This window comes from Myxocyprinus asiaticus, chromosome 37 (assembly GCF_019703515.2).
Source record: "Myxocyprinus asiaticus isolate MX2 ecotype Aquarium Trade chromosome 37, UBuf_Myxa_2, whole genome shotgun sequence".
Lineage (NCBI taxonomy): Eukaryota > Metazoa > Chordata > Actinopteri > Cypriniformes > Catostomidae > Myxocyprinus > Myxocyprinus asiaticus.
In genome coordinates this window covers 5,020,204-5,036,413 of record NC_059380.1, presented here as the reverse complement: position 1 = coordinate 5,036,413, position 16,210 = coordinate 5,020,204, and the positions used below count along the sequence as shown (strand labels likewise).

The window sequence follows — 16,210 nt, the reverse complement described above, 5'->3', positions numbered from 1 at the left end:
TCATAGTTTGGATGCACTCTGTTTGACTGAAACCTGGCTTAAACCGGATGAATATATTAGTTTAAATTACTCTACTCCCCCAAGTTATTGTTATAAACATGAGCCTCGCCGTCGAGGAGGAGGTGTTGCTGCAATTTACAGTGAAGTTTTTGGTGTTACTCAGAGGACAGGATATAAGTTTAAGTCTTTTGAACTAATAATGCTTAATGTGACACCGTCAGATACAAATAAATAATCTCTGTCATCTTTTGCCCTTGCTGCAGTATATAGATCACCCAGGCCGTATTCAACATTCACACTGATGATGAAAATGACACATTGGAATTACATTTATCAATATTCTCAACTCTCTTAGAGTCAGACAAAATGTGACAGGACCAACTCATCGCCATAATCATATGCTAGATTTAATTCTGTCATATGGAATTTATGTTGATACTATAGAAATTCTGCCACAGAGCGATGACATCTCAGATCATTACCTCGTCTCTTATATGCTGCAATCAGCTAATGTTACTCAATCTACACCACACTATCATTCATGTAGAACTACAGTATTATTTCAACCACTAAAGATTATACTAATAATCTTCCAGATTTATTTCATATACTCAGTAAGCCAAAAAGTCTAGAAGAACTTGAAGTAATAACAGAAAATATAAATATAGTATTCTCTCACACTCTTGATAGTGTCGGCCCCCCTTCTATTAAAGAAAATTAAAGAAAAAAGCCTCTCACCTTTGTACAATTATCACACTCATGATCTCAAGAGAGCAGCTTGGGAAAAAGATCGCAAGTGGAAGAATACAAAATTAGAGGTATTTCGCGGTGCATGGAAGGATAGTGTCTGTAGCTACAGACAGGCACTAAAAACTGCTAGGTCAGCATATTTTAGCAAACTCATAGAAAATAACCACAACAATCCTAGGTGTTTATTCAGTATTGTGGCTAAATTAGTTAGGAATAAAGTCTCGACTGAACCAGATATTCCGTTGCTGCACAATAGTAATGACTTCATGAATGTCTTTACAAATAAAATTGGGATTATGCAATCGACTGTCGCACAGTACCACAGAAAACAGTGTTTTATAATTTTCCTCAAAAGCAACTTCAATCCTTCGCTGTCATAGGCCATGAAGAGCTAACAAAACTTATCGAAACATCAAAAGCCACAACATGTACTAGATCCAATACCAACTAAGCTCTTAAAAGAGATATTCCCTGTAATCTCAGAACCTCTTCTTGATATTATTAACTCCTGGCTATCCTTAGGACATGTCCCAAGAAAGTTTAAAATGGCAGTTATCAAACCACTTATTAAGAAGCCACAGCTTGATCTTGGAAAATTGGCTAATTATAGACCGATTTCATATCTCCCGTTTATGTCGAAAATACTAGAAAAGGTAGTGTCTTCCCAACTATGCTCATTTCTACAGAGAAATAGTATATATGAACAATTTCAATCAGGATTTAGGCCCCATCACAGTACAGAGACTGCACTTATCAGAATTACAAATGACTTGCTCTTATCATCTGATCAAAGCTGCATTTTTCTTCAAGTGCTTTTAGATCTCAGTGCTGCCTTCGACACCATAGATCACAACATTCTCTTGAATAGGCTTGCCAATTACTGTATGTTGGCATTTGTGGACTTACATTAGCATGGTTTAGGTTCTATTTAGCAGACCGTTACCACTTTGTCTGTGTAAATGAGGAATTGTCAAATCAAACAAAAGTTAAGTATGGAGTGCCACAGGGATCAGTTTTAGGGCCTCTGCTTTTCTCCTTATATATGCTTCCCCTGGGAGATATTATCAGGAATCGTGGAATAAGTTTCCACTGTTTTGCTGACATTACCCAACTTTATATTTCTTCGAAACCCAAGGAAATTTCACCATTCTCCAAATTAGCAGAGTGTCCACCTCAGAAATATTGCTAAGTTATGACACATGCTCTCTGTTGCTGATGCCGAAAAACTAATTCATGCATTTATGACCTCAAGACTAGATTATTGTAATGCATTACTGGGAGGATGTCCTGCAAGTTCAATAAATAAATAATTGGTTCAAAATGCAGCAGCCAGAGCGCTGACTAGAACCAAGAAATATGATCATATTAGCCCCATTTTATCATCATTACATTAGCTACCTGTTAAATTCCGTATTCATTTTAAAATGTTGTTTACTACATACAAAGCTTTGAATGGTCTAGCTCCACAGTACTTAAGTGACATTCTACCATGCTATATTCCTCATGTTCATTACGATCGCAAAATTCTGGCCTGTTAATAGTTCCTAGAATATACAAATCCTTTTCCTATTTGGCTCCTAAACTATGGAATAGTCTCCCTAACACTGTTCGGGATGCAGACACACTCACTCAGTTAAAGTCTAGACTAAAGACTCATCTATTTAGCCAGGCAAACATAATTTATCCATCAATTCACAATTAGGTCTGCTGGAACCAGAAACATTTATCATGATCTATAACTCTACAAAAAAAATAAAATAAAAAATAAATAAATAAATAAATAAATAAAATAAAATGAATGGCATCTACGCTAATATTATTCTATTTGTTTCCCTGAATCCCGAGGTTACCAGAGCTGGCCAGATCCAGCTCCGTTCCTGCTTGGTGTCGGACTCCACTGCTATGTGTCTCTGAGTGATGATGACTAAATGCATCCGTGTCAGCCAGACATCACTTCAGTCTATTATGATGGACTTCAGGGGATGAACTGATGCCATCTCCAACCATAAGACATGGGATACTTCAAATGCCACTGCCCGAACCTTGGACTTAGGATAGACCTCACCGAAATGACCTGCCAGTTGAACTACGATGCACCTCACTGATCTCTGCCTGCATCACCTTGGTCTAAGGATGGACTACATTCTTAAAATGGAATACATAGACTATCAATTAATTGCCAAAAAAAGACTTAATCGGCCAGCTAACAAAGGACAATGTATATATGTGAACTTCTGCAGTTAATCCAGGATGGACTTCAAAGACATTAGTCATTAATCTTACAGTTCATATAAAATCTTTGTTTAAACACTGGCCCTTAACACTTTCTTAGTTTACTAATTTTAAACCATAACTTGCACTGCACATAAATAACTAATATTTGCATTATATTCATGCTGTTAAGCAATGGGGAACTAACCCCCACAGTGAGCCTGGTTTCTCCCAAGGTTATTTTTCTCCATTAACCAGAGCTTTGTGTTAATATGGAGTTTTGTGTTCCTTGCCACAGTCACCTTCAGCTTGCTCTCTGGGGTTCTAAATACAATTATTATTTAATGATTTATTTTTATACACAATTTACAACCATATTTAATAAACTACACAACGATGACTCTGAGACTTTATAGATATTACAGTTTAATTTTCTGTAAATGCATGATTTTCTGTAAAGCTCCTTTGAAACGTTGTGTGTTGTGAAAAGGCTATACAAATAAATATGACTTCATTTGATTTGAGATATTTAATTCTGCAATCAGAACAGTCAATCAGGGTGACATCACACAAGTAGAGTGATGACATTAAATTGAACATAAGTTTATAATAAATGCAACAAATACAACTTATACTACAGTAAATTGAACACTGAACACAATTTTATTATAAATAAAACTAGAAAACACCTTATTTTTGTCAAAAACATATTAACATGGCTACCAGAAAGGATGCTAGGATTTAGATTTTGCAATGCTGGTCCACCATTAAGACCAGCACTAAACCAGCATGGAAATGTATGCTGATCAAGGCAGGCCTTTCAGTAGGGGGGAATCCATAAGCTATGACATCACCATTACACCCTTGAGCAAAAAAATAAAATAAAAATAACCTCAGATAGTTCCAGAAGAATTATCCCTGTTATTAGTGTCCTGCAAGTCTCTTCGGATTAAATCTTTAGCTAAATAGTGATTGGTAATCCAAAACAAACATTTTAAGTGATTATGTATCCACGTTGGTTTACAATTCATGGACCAGAAATGCTGTATCGCCTCGCTGAAATGCCTATAAATAGATCAGGTTCAGGCCAAAGTGCCAAGCTGCATGTATTCTACTGCTTTATTGGTTCTATCTAGAGTTGATGAATGGTACACTCCCATATACAGTATCTGGTTAATGTGCCCCATCTTTTGCAGTATCTAAGTTTTGCCAGGATGTGGAGCTATAAACCCTCTGCCACAATCTGGGCTAGATCGGAGTTAGTTTTGCTGCCTCTGCACAGTGCACAGAACTCCTATTCATAGCCATGCTAATCACCAAGGTAACAGTCACACAGCATCCTCAACTCAATCCCATCCGTCTCCTTTGCAAACACAGTCTCTTCAAATATTCATACTGTAATACTGCTCCCTGATTTCCGCAAGTGAGATGCCATGTTTCAGTGCTCAGCTGGCTGAGTATGGAAAATTATATCTCTGATGAATGTATATGGTGAGACATCACCCACCAATATTTTTCCCATAACTCACAATTTATGCATTGTTGTATGTCTTGTTGTTGTTTAAAATACAGTAGGTTAAACACATCTCTGTTTGGGGGGTAATAATGACCATGATTGTACATTTTGGAATGCTCCATTAATCATTTTTGTAGAGCTTTGCTGGTAATTTCTTATCAAACAATGAGCAGGAAAAGGCTCATTGTTTCTTTCACAAAGGATAATCGATTGTCCAAACAAATTGGGCTTTATATTAATTTCCCTCTAATGTGCCTCAATAATTGCCTCAATAATTCACTGCCTTAGTCACAGTGCTCCTTTCCGCCAATACAAATTGGATATCAGACATGTCTGATGTACTGGTGATGGGCTGCCTTTGATTGGTTGTTGTCTGGGAGAGGAACAAGTTTATGAAGTAGTGATCTAAGTTCTTAGGGAGATGCTGTGGCTGCCACACATCTGATTCCCACGCAACTTAAAATACTTAGGCCATCCACACTAATCCATTTTTGTTTCCTAATGTCACTGTTGTCCAAAATATGCAGTTATGGAGAGTGTTTTCGAAAGTCTCCATTTTCGTTGGAGGGAAAGTAGTGCAGATGAGGCATAAACATATTAAAATCAGTGCTAAAAATCAATTGTTTGAGCTTAAGAAGCGCAATTTATAATATCGCTGTTATCAAATATTATTGCTTATTTGAAATATATTATTTGAATGTAATTTTGACCAGCCATTTAGGAGATTGTGGTCTTTCACCAGACAAATAGATAGGAGCTGTAATTGTATGACTAGAAAATAGCATTACAGTTGGAGCTGGAGCCGTAGCCTAGTGGGCTGTGTTCATGACATGTGGTGCTGATGCATTGAGGGTGATCTGAGTTTGAGTCTCAGCTTACGAGGTCCTTTCCCAATCCTATTCCCACTCTCATTTCCTATCACCTTTCTACTTTCCCTATCCTATTAAAGCCAAAAAGCCATAAAAATAATCAAAAAAAAAAAAAAAAAAAAAAAAAAAAAAGAAAATACCATTACGAATATGGCCGCAAAGTGACTTGACTTCCAATTAAGGGTCTTTGGTGCTCTCTCTTCTCATGTTTAATAAAGAGAATAATTATGCAGAGGTCAATGGAGAGTATATACAAGCAGGATCTATTGCACAATAATACAGTGCTAAAGTGCTGAAATAAGCCATTACAAGCATATAGGGCAGTGGCAGTGCTTTTGGCTGTTCTTATATGCAACACATTACAAAGAGAGAATTTTTTTTTTATTATTCTTTAAGGAATATTCCGGGTTCAATAGAAGTTAAGATCAAGCAACAGCATTTGTGGCATATTGTTGATGACCATAAATGTTAATTTTGACTCATCCCTCCTTTTCTTTAAAAATAGTAATAATCAAGGTTACAGTGAGGCACTTACAATGGAAGTGAATGGGGCCAATTTTTGGAGGGTTTAAAGGCAGAAATGTGAAGCTTATAATTTTATAAAAGCACTTACATTAATTATTTTGTTAAAACTCATATTATTTGAGCTATAAAGTTGTTTATATTTTTTTATTTTATTTTTGTGGTAATCAGTATTATGACACAAATGCTGTCCATTGAGCTTAACTTGTATTGAACCCAGAATATTCCTTCAAACACACCACGTTTAACACAATGAAAGCATACAAAATTTGCCTGCATGAGCTCGCACCCCTGTGGATTTGAATGAGTGCAGCAAAAAAACATCTACAGTATGTAATTCCATCCATCCGCCCGCCAGAACACAATGCTTCGGGCCGCCGACGGAGCAGTTTGCTCGTGAATGGACACTAATGAAAGCACCTGCATGCAGCCTATTGCTAACCACCCTATTTTCGAGTGGCAAGCTCATTTGGAAACTTGACAATAGTGGCTGTTCCTCTGGCCACTTATTTTTTTTTTTTTTAAGAACATTGTCATATTTAATCACTGGAGCATCAAAGAAATGATGGGTCACTTCTATGGTTACAATGCACAAGTGTGAGATGAAAGGACTTAATCAGCCTCTATATTATCTATCATTATCCAGCCCTCTCTCAATCAGCATCAGCTTGTGCGGAGGACACACCAAACTGGACTGTCTGGAGAGAGATTGCTGTGTTTTCAAATGAGGATCTTCCTGGTATTTAGAAACAGCCCTTGAGGTCCATTGGCCTGATGCGATGACTTCCAAACTAATACTTGTCTTTAATGGTGCACTACTTAAAGTTTTATGCAGGGTTATAATAGTTTTTAAACATTTAATTCAGTCTGTATTTTTATTACATCTTCAATTTGTCCTTTTAATTTCGTATTCGTTAGTTTTCACTCCAAGGCTGTTTGACTAGTTTTTTGTTTTTTTTTGTTTTTTTCAGTTAAAGAAAAGTTCCAGATTTAATACAAGTTAAGCTTTTCGACAGCATTTGTGGCATAATGTTGATTACAAAAATGAAAAAAAATAATAATAATTTTGACTCGTACTCATAAAAAAAAGCAAAAAATTGCGGTAACAGGAACTTTACAATGGAAGTGAATGAGGTCTGTCCATAAACATTAAAAATACTCACTGTTTCAAATGTATAGCCACAAGATGTAAACATTAAATGTGTTAACATGATTTTAGTGTGATCAAATCCCAGATTTACAGGTGTTACCAGATTATAGGGTTTACTGGCATTACGTCGTCATGACCACAATGTAAAATTGGATATAACTTCACACAGATAAGGTTAGTTAGTAATTATATCACTTCAAAATCATGTTAAAATGTCAAATGTTTACATTTCATCTGGCCCCATTCAGTTGCATTGTTAGTGCCTTACTAAGTTTTTATTGTAATCAACATTATGCCACAAATGCTGTAGACTGAGCTTAACTTGTACTGAACCAGGAAAATTCCTTTAAGTTTTAGTTTTGCAGCATATTTTGAGTTTTCATTTTAGTTTTAATATTTGAAATGTTAAACTGAATTTAATTTCTCAGGGCCATCTAGTGTTATTGCGATCTAGTGGCATTTTCATATTATATAATAGGCTATTGTATCAAAAACTAAAACAACAATTAACTTGTGGTTATTTTTATTTTAGTTAGTTTGCTAGTCATTAAAATACATTTTCGTTAAATTTCAGTTTTTCCAATTGTGTTTATATTTATATTTTAGTACACAAATTTTTCCATTTAGTTTTCCTGTTAGTTTTTGTTAATCATAATAACGATTGTGGCCTCAATGCTAAGATCATATGAAAATCTGAATACTACTTAAGCCCAAAGTATACTTCGATTCTGACGCGAACGCTCAGCATCTGTGTACAGCCGAACGCGATACACAGGCGGTTGGCGCATGAGCGTTATGACTATACGAGACACCGGACTATTTCTCTTCAGGAGTTAGACCTATAAAGATATCTTTATAGTCCTTCAGACTCAAGTTAAACATTTAAAGTTATCTCCACACTTCCTCACACACGTGCTCTTCACGTACACATCCACTGTTGACGTTTTTTACCTTCGTCTCCTGTAAACCGGCTATTACATCTTCTAGCGCATCTTTTTGACAACAATGGCTCAAATGTGAGTGTTGCCACCTTTTGGTCCCACAAATTAGTGCACATAATTCCAGACTCATGCGCATTCTGCACGTTAAAAGAGTGCTCTAGCACTCTGCTGATGACGAGAATTGCGTCACGCGTCCTTTGCGCGAATACTCAGCGTTCGCATTTGCCCAAAGTATACTTTGGCCTTACTTGATCTCAGGAACCCCCTAGGGGTTAATGCACACTTTTAGTTGCCGAATAAATTAATAATGGGTGCAAATACTTTCCAAATAGGGTATTTCTTCAATGGCATCGGTAGCTGTTTGCTTTTTAGTGATCCTGCATCCAAGCTGTAAATCCCTTCTATTGTCGTATCAGCCAGCGGAACATAAATGAAAAAAATACTACACATTCAAATCTGTCATCTACTGTAAGTGATGCATGAAGAATTTTGTAAGATGTAAGATGATGAAATGAAGGCACTCTTTTGCAAAAAGGAGCACAGAGATGATGAACATGCCTGGTGCTCAGCACACTGTGTGAATGATACAGCATTTTCAACACCAAGCTATGCGCAACGGCTGTTAAACTGATTTCAAGAAGGTGTTAAACTGCAAAGCCATGGCATTGATTTGACATAGCCAAAGAGTTTGGAAGAAAAAGGTAAGTGTTCTAGATGATTTAGATGTAAGCCATAAGCCAGTGACAAAACCCAAATGAGATGCATCATGAGACGGAAAGGAGAAAGGAGTTACAGGAAAGAGAAATTCAGTCCAATGACACACTCCAGAAGCATAGCCGCATTTGTTGAGAACAACAAGACTTTATTTCAATCCTTAGCAAACCAAGAGGCAAATAAGTGAATAAACATTCTGCTGGAACCCCAAATAAATGTATCACTGTTGGCTCAGTTTTAAAGCCCATTTATCTGCCTCTTTAAATGCAAATGGTTGCACTTTGTTTGTTTCCTGCTTGTGCTTGTTAACTCCATGTCATTAGGTGTGTTTTTCCAAGCGACACGTCTAAACCAGAGCTTTACAGAGGCATTTTTCGGTTCCTACTCGTCTTCCTCGTTACTGGCTTAAGGACTTTTGATCAGAACACAGGTTGGTACTGTAAGTGGATCAGGTGTACAAAAAGATCTAAAGTTATATCTAGGTCTAGTTATCTACAGACTTCTCTAGTAGATGATAAATATCCAAACAATGCCCCAAGTGTTACATGGATATTTGTTTACTCATTTTGTGTGCATGTTTATTACAGTACAGTAGAGTAGAAGGTGACTTTAACACCATTGTTATTTCTCAATGGGGCGGGTTTGAAGTCCAGAGACACCAAATTATTTCCTAAAGACAATTATATTCAAAATATTGTTTTGGAGAGCTTCGGAGGTTTGAACACAGAAAAGAGGCAGTAATCCACATGAGATACAATATAATTTGGCTAAACATTTTTTTTCCACCCTGCTCTGGTCCCAACGAGACTGCTGAATGAATTTTAGAGCCTTATCAAAATGCAGAAACTACTCCACCCTTTCCCAATTTCCTTACCACATACTTAATTTCCACATATTACAACATATTTCATGAACTTAATTAAGTGCTTTTCTTTATGCTAAAGCCTTCAAGTGCTGTTGTTTTAATGAGAATATAAACTTATTCAAACATTAAAAAAAAATGTAGGCTTAACTTGTGTAGAATCAAAAATCTTCTTCAATATTAAAGTTGCACTCAGTCATTTTTTCCTCATTAAAAATGTTTAACTCCTAAATACATGAATTGTAATTTTGCAATATATGTAGGTAATCATCACCACTCACGTTAAAATGAATACTCCAGTCATATCAGTAACTGTATAAAAGCGTGTACTGTGCGTGAGAAGCGCTATTTGAATGATGTGTGGAGTTGCTGCTTATGTAGAGCGTTCCAGGGGCTCCATTTCAGTTAGGATGCTGCCATACAAGACAGCTGCCTATGTAGGCAGCAGACAGTGAGGCAGCTCACTAAGTTTTGGAACAGACCCTAATTTTACAAGTGGACAGAAAAAAGCCTGTGCACCCTGACTCATGAAAATTAAGCTAGCCAATGAAAATCTACATTAACAGTCTCAGACTATAGATAAGAGTGAATTACACCCATTGACTGGACATTTAAAATCATCTGGGGCCGAATGCAGATGTCTTGAGATACGTTTTTTTAAAATTGTTTTTCTAAAAACAATACACGTGTGATGCTGAAAAGCAGCGATGTCGAAGCGGTCAAATATGGCCGTCAAAACACATTTGGTGTGAACGCCCCCTAAGAAATGTTTCAAACACATGTGTTTCTAATTATCTGTGTTAATTTTTACACATTATTTTTTGTCATTGTTTAGTCTTCTAAACGAAGTTTAATCATTTTAACGACTAAAATTGCATATAATTTTAATCAACAAAAATAGCATTAGCATACAGTATTTAAGAGTCTATTATTAAAATGACAAAGAAAACATGTTAAACTGTAACAGTCGAGACCTAAACCAAATATAACAAATTAAATGAACGTTTATTAATTTTATTCACTGTGTTGTTGATTCTTCATGTTTTTAAAGACTACATTTTCAGTTAAATTAATTTTCTGTGTTGTAGATACTGTTTAGGATTTTATGCAGTGTATAGCGCATTGTTACAGCAATGGCTTATTTACATGCAAGATTATGCAAGTTAAATTATTATCTTGATGTATATTTTTCGTCTCGTCTTCGCTATTGTTTACGAATCACTGAATAAGTGGTCAACACGCAAGCAAAAGAAACAGCCAATTTGCCATTGTTGCTAACATCAAGCCACATTCAAACTCCAGCCCAGATCTGAAACTCCTTTGAAGAAATATTATCGTAAGAGCCTCATCAGCCTCCTAGAAATTCAGGAACTTTTATCAGAGATCCTTTAGTCTTCTCAACTCTAATTTACCTGCTGTTTCTCAGCTCCCGTCGCTTGTCTGCATTAGCGGCTCTACCTGGGAGTCTGACGAAGAAAGCACAGCATACGCTGATGAAGCACAGACTCTGTCTTGTGCAACTGAATGGCAGTGGATTGGCTGGTAATGAGGGCGGAGTGGCGGCACGAGCTCCTGTTGGGTGTCAGACGTGTAGTGGTGGGTTTTGTGCTGATGGAGACCCAAGCTGGTTAGTCAGCGAGTGCCTGGCAATGTGACTTTCCAGGTAGGGTGGTGGAAATCATTTTCACACCGCACACCTCTCACGCTGGGCTCTTAATTGCTGGAGATGAGGGCAAGATAGATCCGGAATACATTACCGTTCGCCCACAGAGTATGATTAATGGACTGGAGGGATTTTCACAAACCGCTGGCTGAACTCGAGTGGAGTTGGTATGGTTGCTGTTCATGAGGTCGAGGAGTGTGGGCTGTAGAAATCCCTCTGACTTTAATGAAAATACTCACTCGAAATAGACACTCGTAGAGCCTTTGAACTCTACGCCCTACACAATCATTGCAAACAGTGGATAAGATTTGGGGCGAGAGTGTAAACTCTCCTTGTGTATAGTATGGCTGCAGAAAATTGCCTGGGACTCACCGATGGGGCTGGTTTGCCTCCTTTGGCAGTACAGACCAGAGTGAGGTTCTGGGCCTGGTAGCGGCTGAATGGTGCTGGGGTGTTCTCTGCCACCACTGAGATGTTGTTGGGTGGAGCTGTGGAAGAAAGGAAAAGACAACACTTGTGATTACCAACATAATCACATGAGAATTCGACACGTTGCTACCAGAGGTGGAAAGTAATGAATTACAACTACTCTCGTTACAGTACTTGAGTAAATTGTTCACATTTTTCAACTTTTTAAAGTATAAATAAATAATAGTACTTTTACTTGAGTTGAATAAAAATGAAGTATTCAACTTCGCTACAATAATTTTTCACCATAATTACAAAGTACAAAAAAATACATAATATTTCTGAATTTTTGGGAAGAAGAAAGTCAGAAAGTCCACGACGGAACCCCGCAGGGTACAGCAGCTCTCATAAACTGCCGCCGGTGTCCTCTCTTCTCTAGCTTCTCCAAGACTTTCTGCCCCGTCACTATATAAGAACTGTAATATGGTGATTTTCAGCATATTTCAATTTATTCTGGAAAGGAGCTGTTCATTCAGGTACGAGGGAACCATCTGAACACGTTTAACCACTGATCAAACTTCACTTGTTTTTAAGGTATGCAATGTTTTAACTGTGTCAAACATTAACGCAATGTGATTTGACATATATGTGGGGATATCTTGTTTACTTGCAACTTCATGTCTAAAACAAACTTTTAGACCATAGAAAATGGTCTAAAAAAATACCATAGAAAGATACAATGCCAATAGTGAGTAAAAATTGAAAAAATATCCCAGAAATTCTAAATATGGAGCAAAAAATGCCCACGCAACGAGTTCCCATGTTTTATTAATAATATCTGATACAGTTACAATTACATACATTGCGATCTTCTTTTGAATTTTCACTGAACATTATTTTTTCCCCCGCCATTCAGTTCCTCGCACCATCGTTTGCACAGATGGGCTTTCCGCTTCTACCAATCCACATCAGTTCGGTATTGTACTCCCGCAATAAATTCCGTAACCGTTCGCCCCTCTTGTTCAAAATAAACAGTCCTTGTGGGTAACAATCTCGCTCACGGTGCTGTACTGTACTTACCTGCCCTGCCTCACCCGCTACAGGCCAAAAGTGCACAAGGGATGGATGTTATATGAAGAAGGTATGAGAAATCACAAAACATAATGTAACCAAATGCTACAATTTACTTAATAATAATATCTCAATTTGTTAAATAACCATAATGTTAATTAATACTTTATTATTACAACTGTAATACAATAATACATATACAGAACAGCCACTTTTAGTGTTTGAATCAATCATGTCTCTCACTAAACACTGTGTGAAAATGTTTATTTTTGCCTTATTTTATTCAGTTGGCATGTAGGAGTTGAAACAGTTTGCTTAATAATCTCATTCTATATCTGGATAATTGCTGCAATATCATATAGGATAAATTTCCTCTATGATATTGTATTATATTAGTTTTGTACAGTATGTTAACTTAATAGCCAAAATACTTGTACGTGAATGAGAATAAACCTGAAATAGGAATGTGTTTCAGTCACAATGCACGTGATATAGTTTAGAGATGATTTAGAGACATTTAGAATGTCACAAATTGCTATTTCTATTGAACCCTTTTGTGTCAATAAAAAAAAAAGTTACTCAGAGGTCGTTCGAGGACACTGCCATAATAATATTATATATTAATATTATTGTCCACTTTCAATGAGTTAACTTTTTTAACCAACATCAGTCCTGATCATAACTACCAAATATTCATTAAGTTTCAGGATTTTAACCCTTTAAATGCCAGTATGTTTATATAATGCCACTGTTGTTTTTACACACACACACACACACACACACACACACACACACACACACACACACACACACCTTTCAGCAAACAGAAAATAGGAAAAAAAGCATGTATTTGCTCCATTCTCAAACATGAGAAAAATGGCGCCATTTGGTGGAAAATATTACAAATAAAAATATACAATGTGTTCAAGAATATGTCAGTTACTTGCTATCAACGTAAATTCTGTAACTTGATCTTTCTCTAGTCTGTAGGACTCTTTGTAGCAACCTGGTACCTGATAAACTTTACTTTGTTTCATGGCAGAGTAATAAAAACCTGTGCACCCTGACTCACCGAAAATGCATAAAGCCAGTCGATCAAATCTGAGGTTGCGATTTTGGTGACAGCTGGCATTTTTACGTGGAATATTCATCGTTGGCTGTATGAAATGGAATATTAGCATGCTACTTACTGAATACTGCACAGCAAAACTTATTTTATTTATTTTTTTGTTAGTAGTAGTACATAAAACAAAGCATTAAGGCATGGTCACATTTATATTTGAACAACGAAATTCAGCAGGTGAAATACACTCATTTCAATAGGAAACTGCGTGATCAGGACTATCACCTGATTGGTTACTGGTGGTGAAGAATTTCAGTAAACTAAAAAAAAAATAAATAAATAAAATAAAAAAATTTATTCAAAGGGCAAAAAAAAAATTGTATTTTTCTTACACCATTAGCAAATAGCTTTTTCTTGTTTTAAGCATAAACCCTACCAAATTTTGTATGATACTTAATATCTTATGTCACTTTTTTTTAAGAATGTTTAGATATTTTTACAGAAAAGAAGAGAAAAATAAAATGTTAAACAGTACAATGCTACACTGTTGTCACATGACCTTATCATATTGCACTTTTATTCAGTGAGTTGCCTCCAGTTATCATTTTGGATAAAAAAAAAATAATTATAAAAATAAATAAATAAAAAAAACTTTTGCATTTTAATTAAATTTTGTGTAAAAATGTCTTAACTTGCCGGTCTGATGAGTCAAGAAACCGCTGGTAACGAAGAAGAAAAGGCTTGTGAATTCAGAAGAATGAGACATATATGAGACATTCTGTGACACTTTGACCATGCGCATCAATATTAGCTGCATATGAAGACTCTGAAGTCTTGAGTATATCCAATGCCCTTTCAAGTGCAGATGTACAGCGTGGAGTGTTGCATGGCTGGGGATTTTCAAGCTTGTCAGCATAGATTTATTCCATCAATGGGAGCCTGGTTGTTCACATGGGCCAGTTCCGAGCAAAGACGAAATTATACAGAGGACTCTTTAGATAAAAAGGGAAGGAAGTGAAAGACTAGAAGATGAGAGGAGTGTGGTAGGACCACAGGGAGCTTCAGCTCTGGGTTTTTTGGTCTGCAAAAACCCTGACCCCTCACAGTGAAATGAGATACAACCACCTACGATTCAAAACCTCAAGCGCGTGGTCCTGGGGGTGCTCTTATAATGCTCTGCATTATAAATCATCAGTCATAAAGGCTGTGTGTGCAAGACAGAGGTTGGTTAAGATTGAGTATGAAGTCTTATGCATATGATATCAACCGATTCCAGCCAAGCGACTTTGAGGTGTCCCACGAGTGTGCCAAGACATCGGAAATGCGGGCGCGTGTTACTTGCGTGACTGTAGGGATCCGTGGGGAGGATGAAGATGGACTTCCTGGTACTGACATCTGAGTTTTTAACATACGTAAAGGATCTGAAGCAGGAGAGCTTGAAAACAAAGCCCTTCCCTGTTCCCCACTTTAAACATTTAAGCCTACCTGTCAGCAAGAATGAGCTGACTTTATCAGCTGTTCAGAGATGAAAAGGGGTCGTGGGGGCTTTATCACATCTGCATTTTTTACTAGCTCCTATCGATTTATGCCCATAGGTGGGCATTGACTATTCAGACAGCTGCATTATCCCATAAAACACTTTCTGCAAACTCTCTTTCACACCCTGCTGAGAGAAAATGATGTTGCTGCTACCCGGTCTTGCATTTTTTAGGGGGCCCGTGCCGTCTCAGATTTCTTTAAATGAAGCTTAACATTGTCTTTGTGTTTGTTTTTGAGTTGCCACAGTATGCAATAGACTGGCATGTCTTAAGGTCAATATTAGGTAAAAAATGGCAAAAAAGAAACAGCTTTCTCTAGAAACTCGTCAGTCAATCATTGTTTTGAGGAATGAAGGCTATACAATGCTTGAAATTGCCAAGAACTGAAGATTTCATACAAAGAGGAGATTGAATCCTCCTAGACCGCACCTGATCCCCTCCTGGGATTTCTCTGTGGTCCTACCTGCCCTACAGAGAGCCCCATTTGAGCCCCTGGAGCAGGCCGAGCTCAGCACTCTGTCTCTGAAGACGGCCCTCCTGGTGGCACTCACTTCCATCAAGAGGGTGGGGGACCTGCAGGAGCTCTTACCAGCGAATGCCTGGAGTTCAGGCCGGCACACTCTCACATGATCTTGAGACCCCGGCCCGGTTACATGCCCACTCCATTTCGGGACCAGGTGGTGAACCTGCAAGTGCTCCCTTAAGAGGAGGAAGATTCGACCTTGACGTTGCTGTGTCCAGTTCACGCCCTGCGCATCTATCTGGACCGCACGCAGAGCTTTAGATGCTTGGAGCAGCTCTTTGTCTGTTTTGGAGGACAGCAGAAGGGGAAAGCTGTCTCCAAGCAGAGGTTGGCCCATTGGATTGTGGATGCCATTTCTCTCGCATACCAGTCTCAGGACTTGCTGTGCCCCTTGGGAGTCCTCCTGGGT

At 37.5% G+C, this 16,210-nt stretch overlaps 1 protein-coding gene across 2 annotated transcripts in view; it reads right to left on the bottom strand.

Annotated features, from left to right (window-relative positions):
• Positions 1 to 16,210, bottom strand: part of LOC127427593 (immunoglobulin superfamily member 21-like) — a 335,959-nt gene that overhangs the window by 38,088 nt on the left and 281,661 nt on the right. For both annotated transcript variants that reach the window (XM_051675268.1, XM_051675269.1), the window contains exon 5: positions 11,571 to 11,686. In XM_051675268.1, the coding sequence (XP_051531228.1) occupies positions 11,571 to 11,686 (116 nt within the window). The remainder of the gene's footprint in view (positions 1 to 11,570; positions 11,687 to 16,210) is intronic.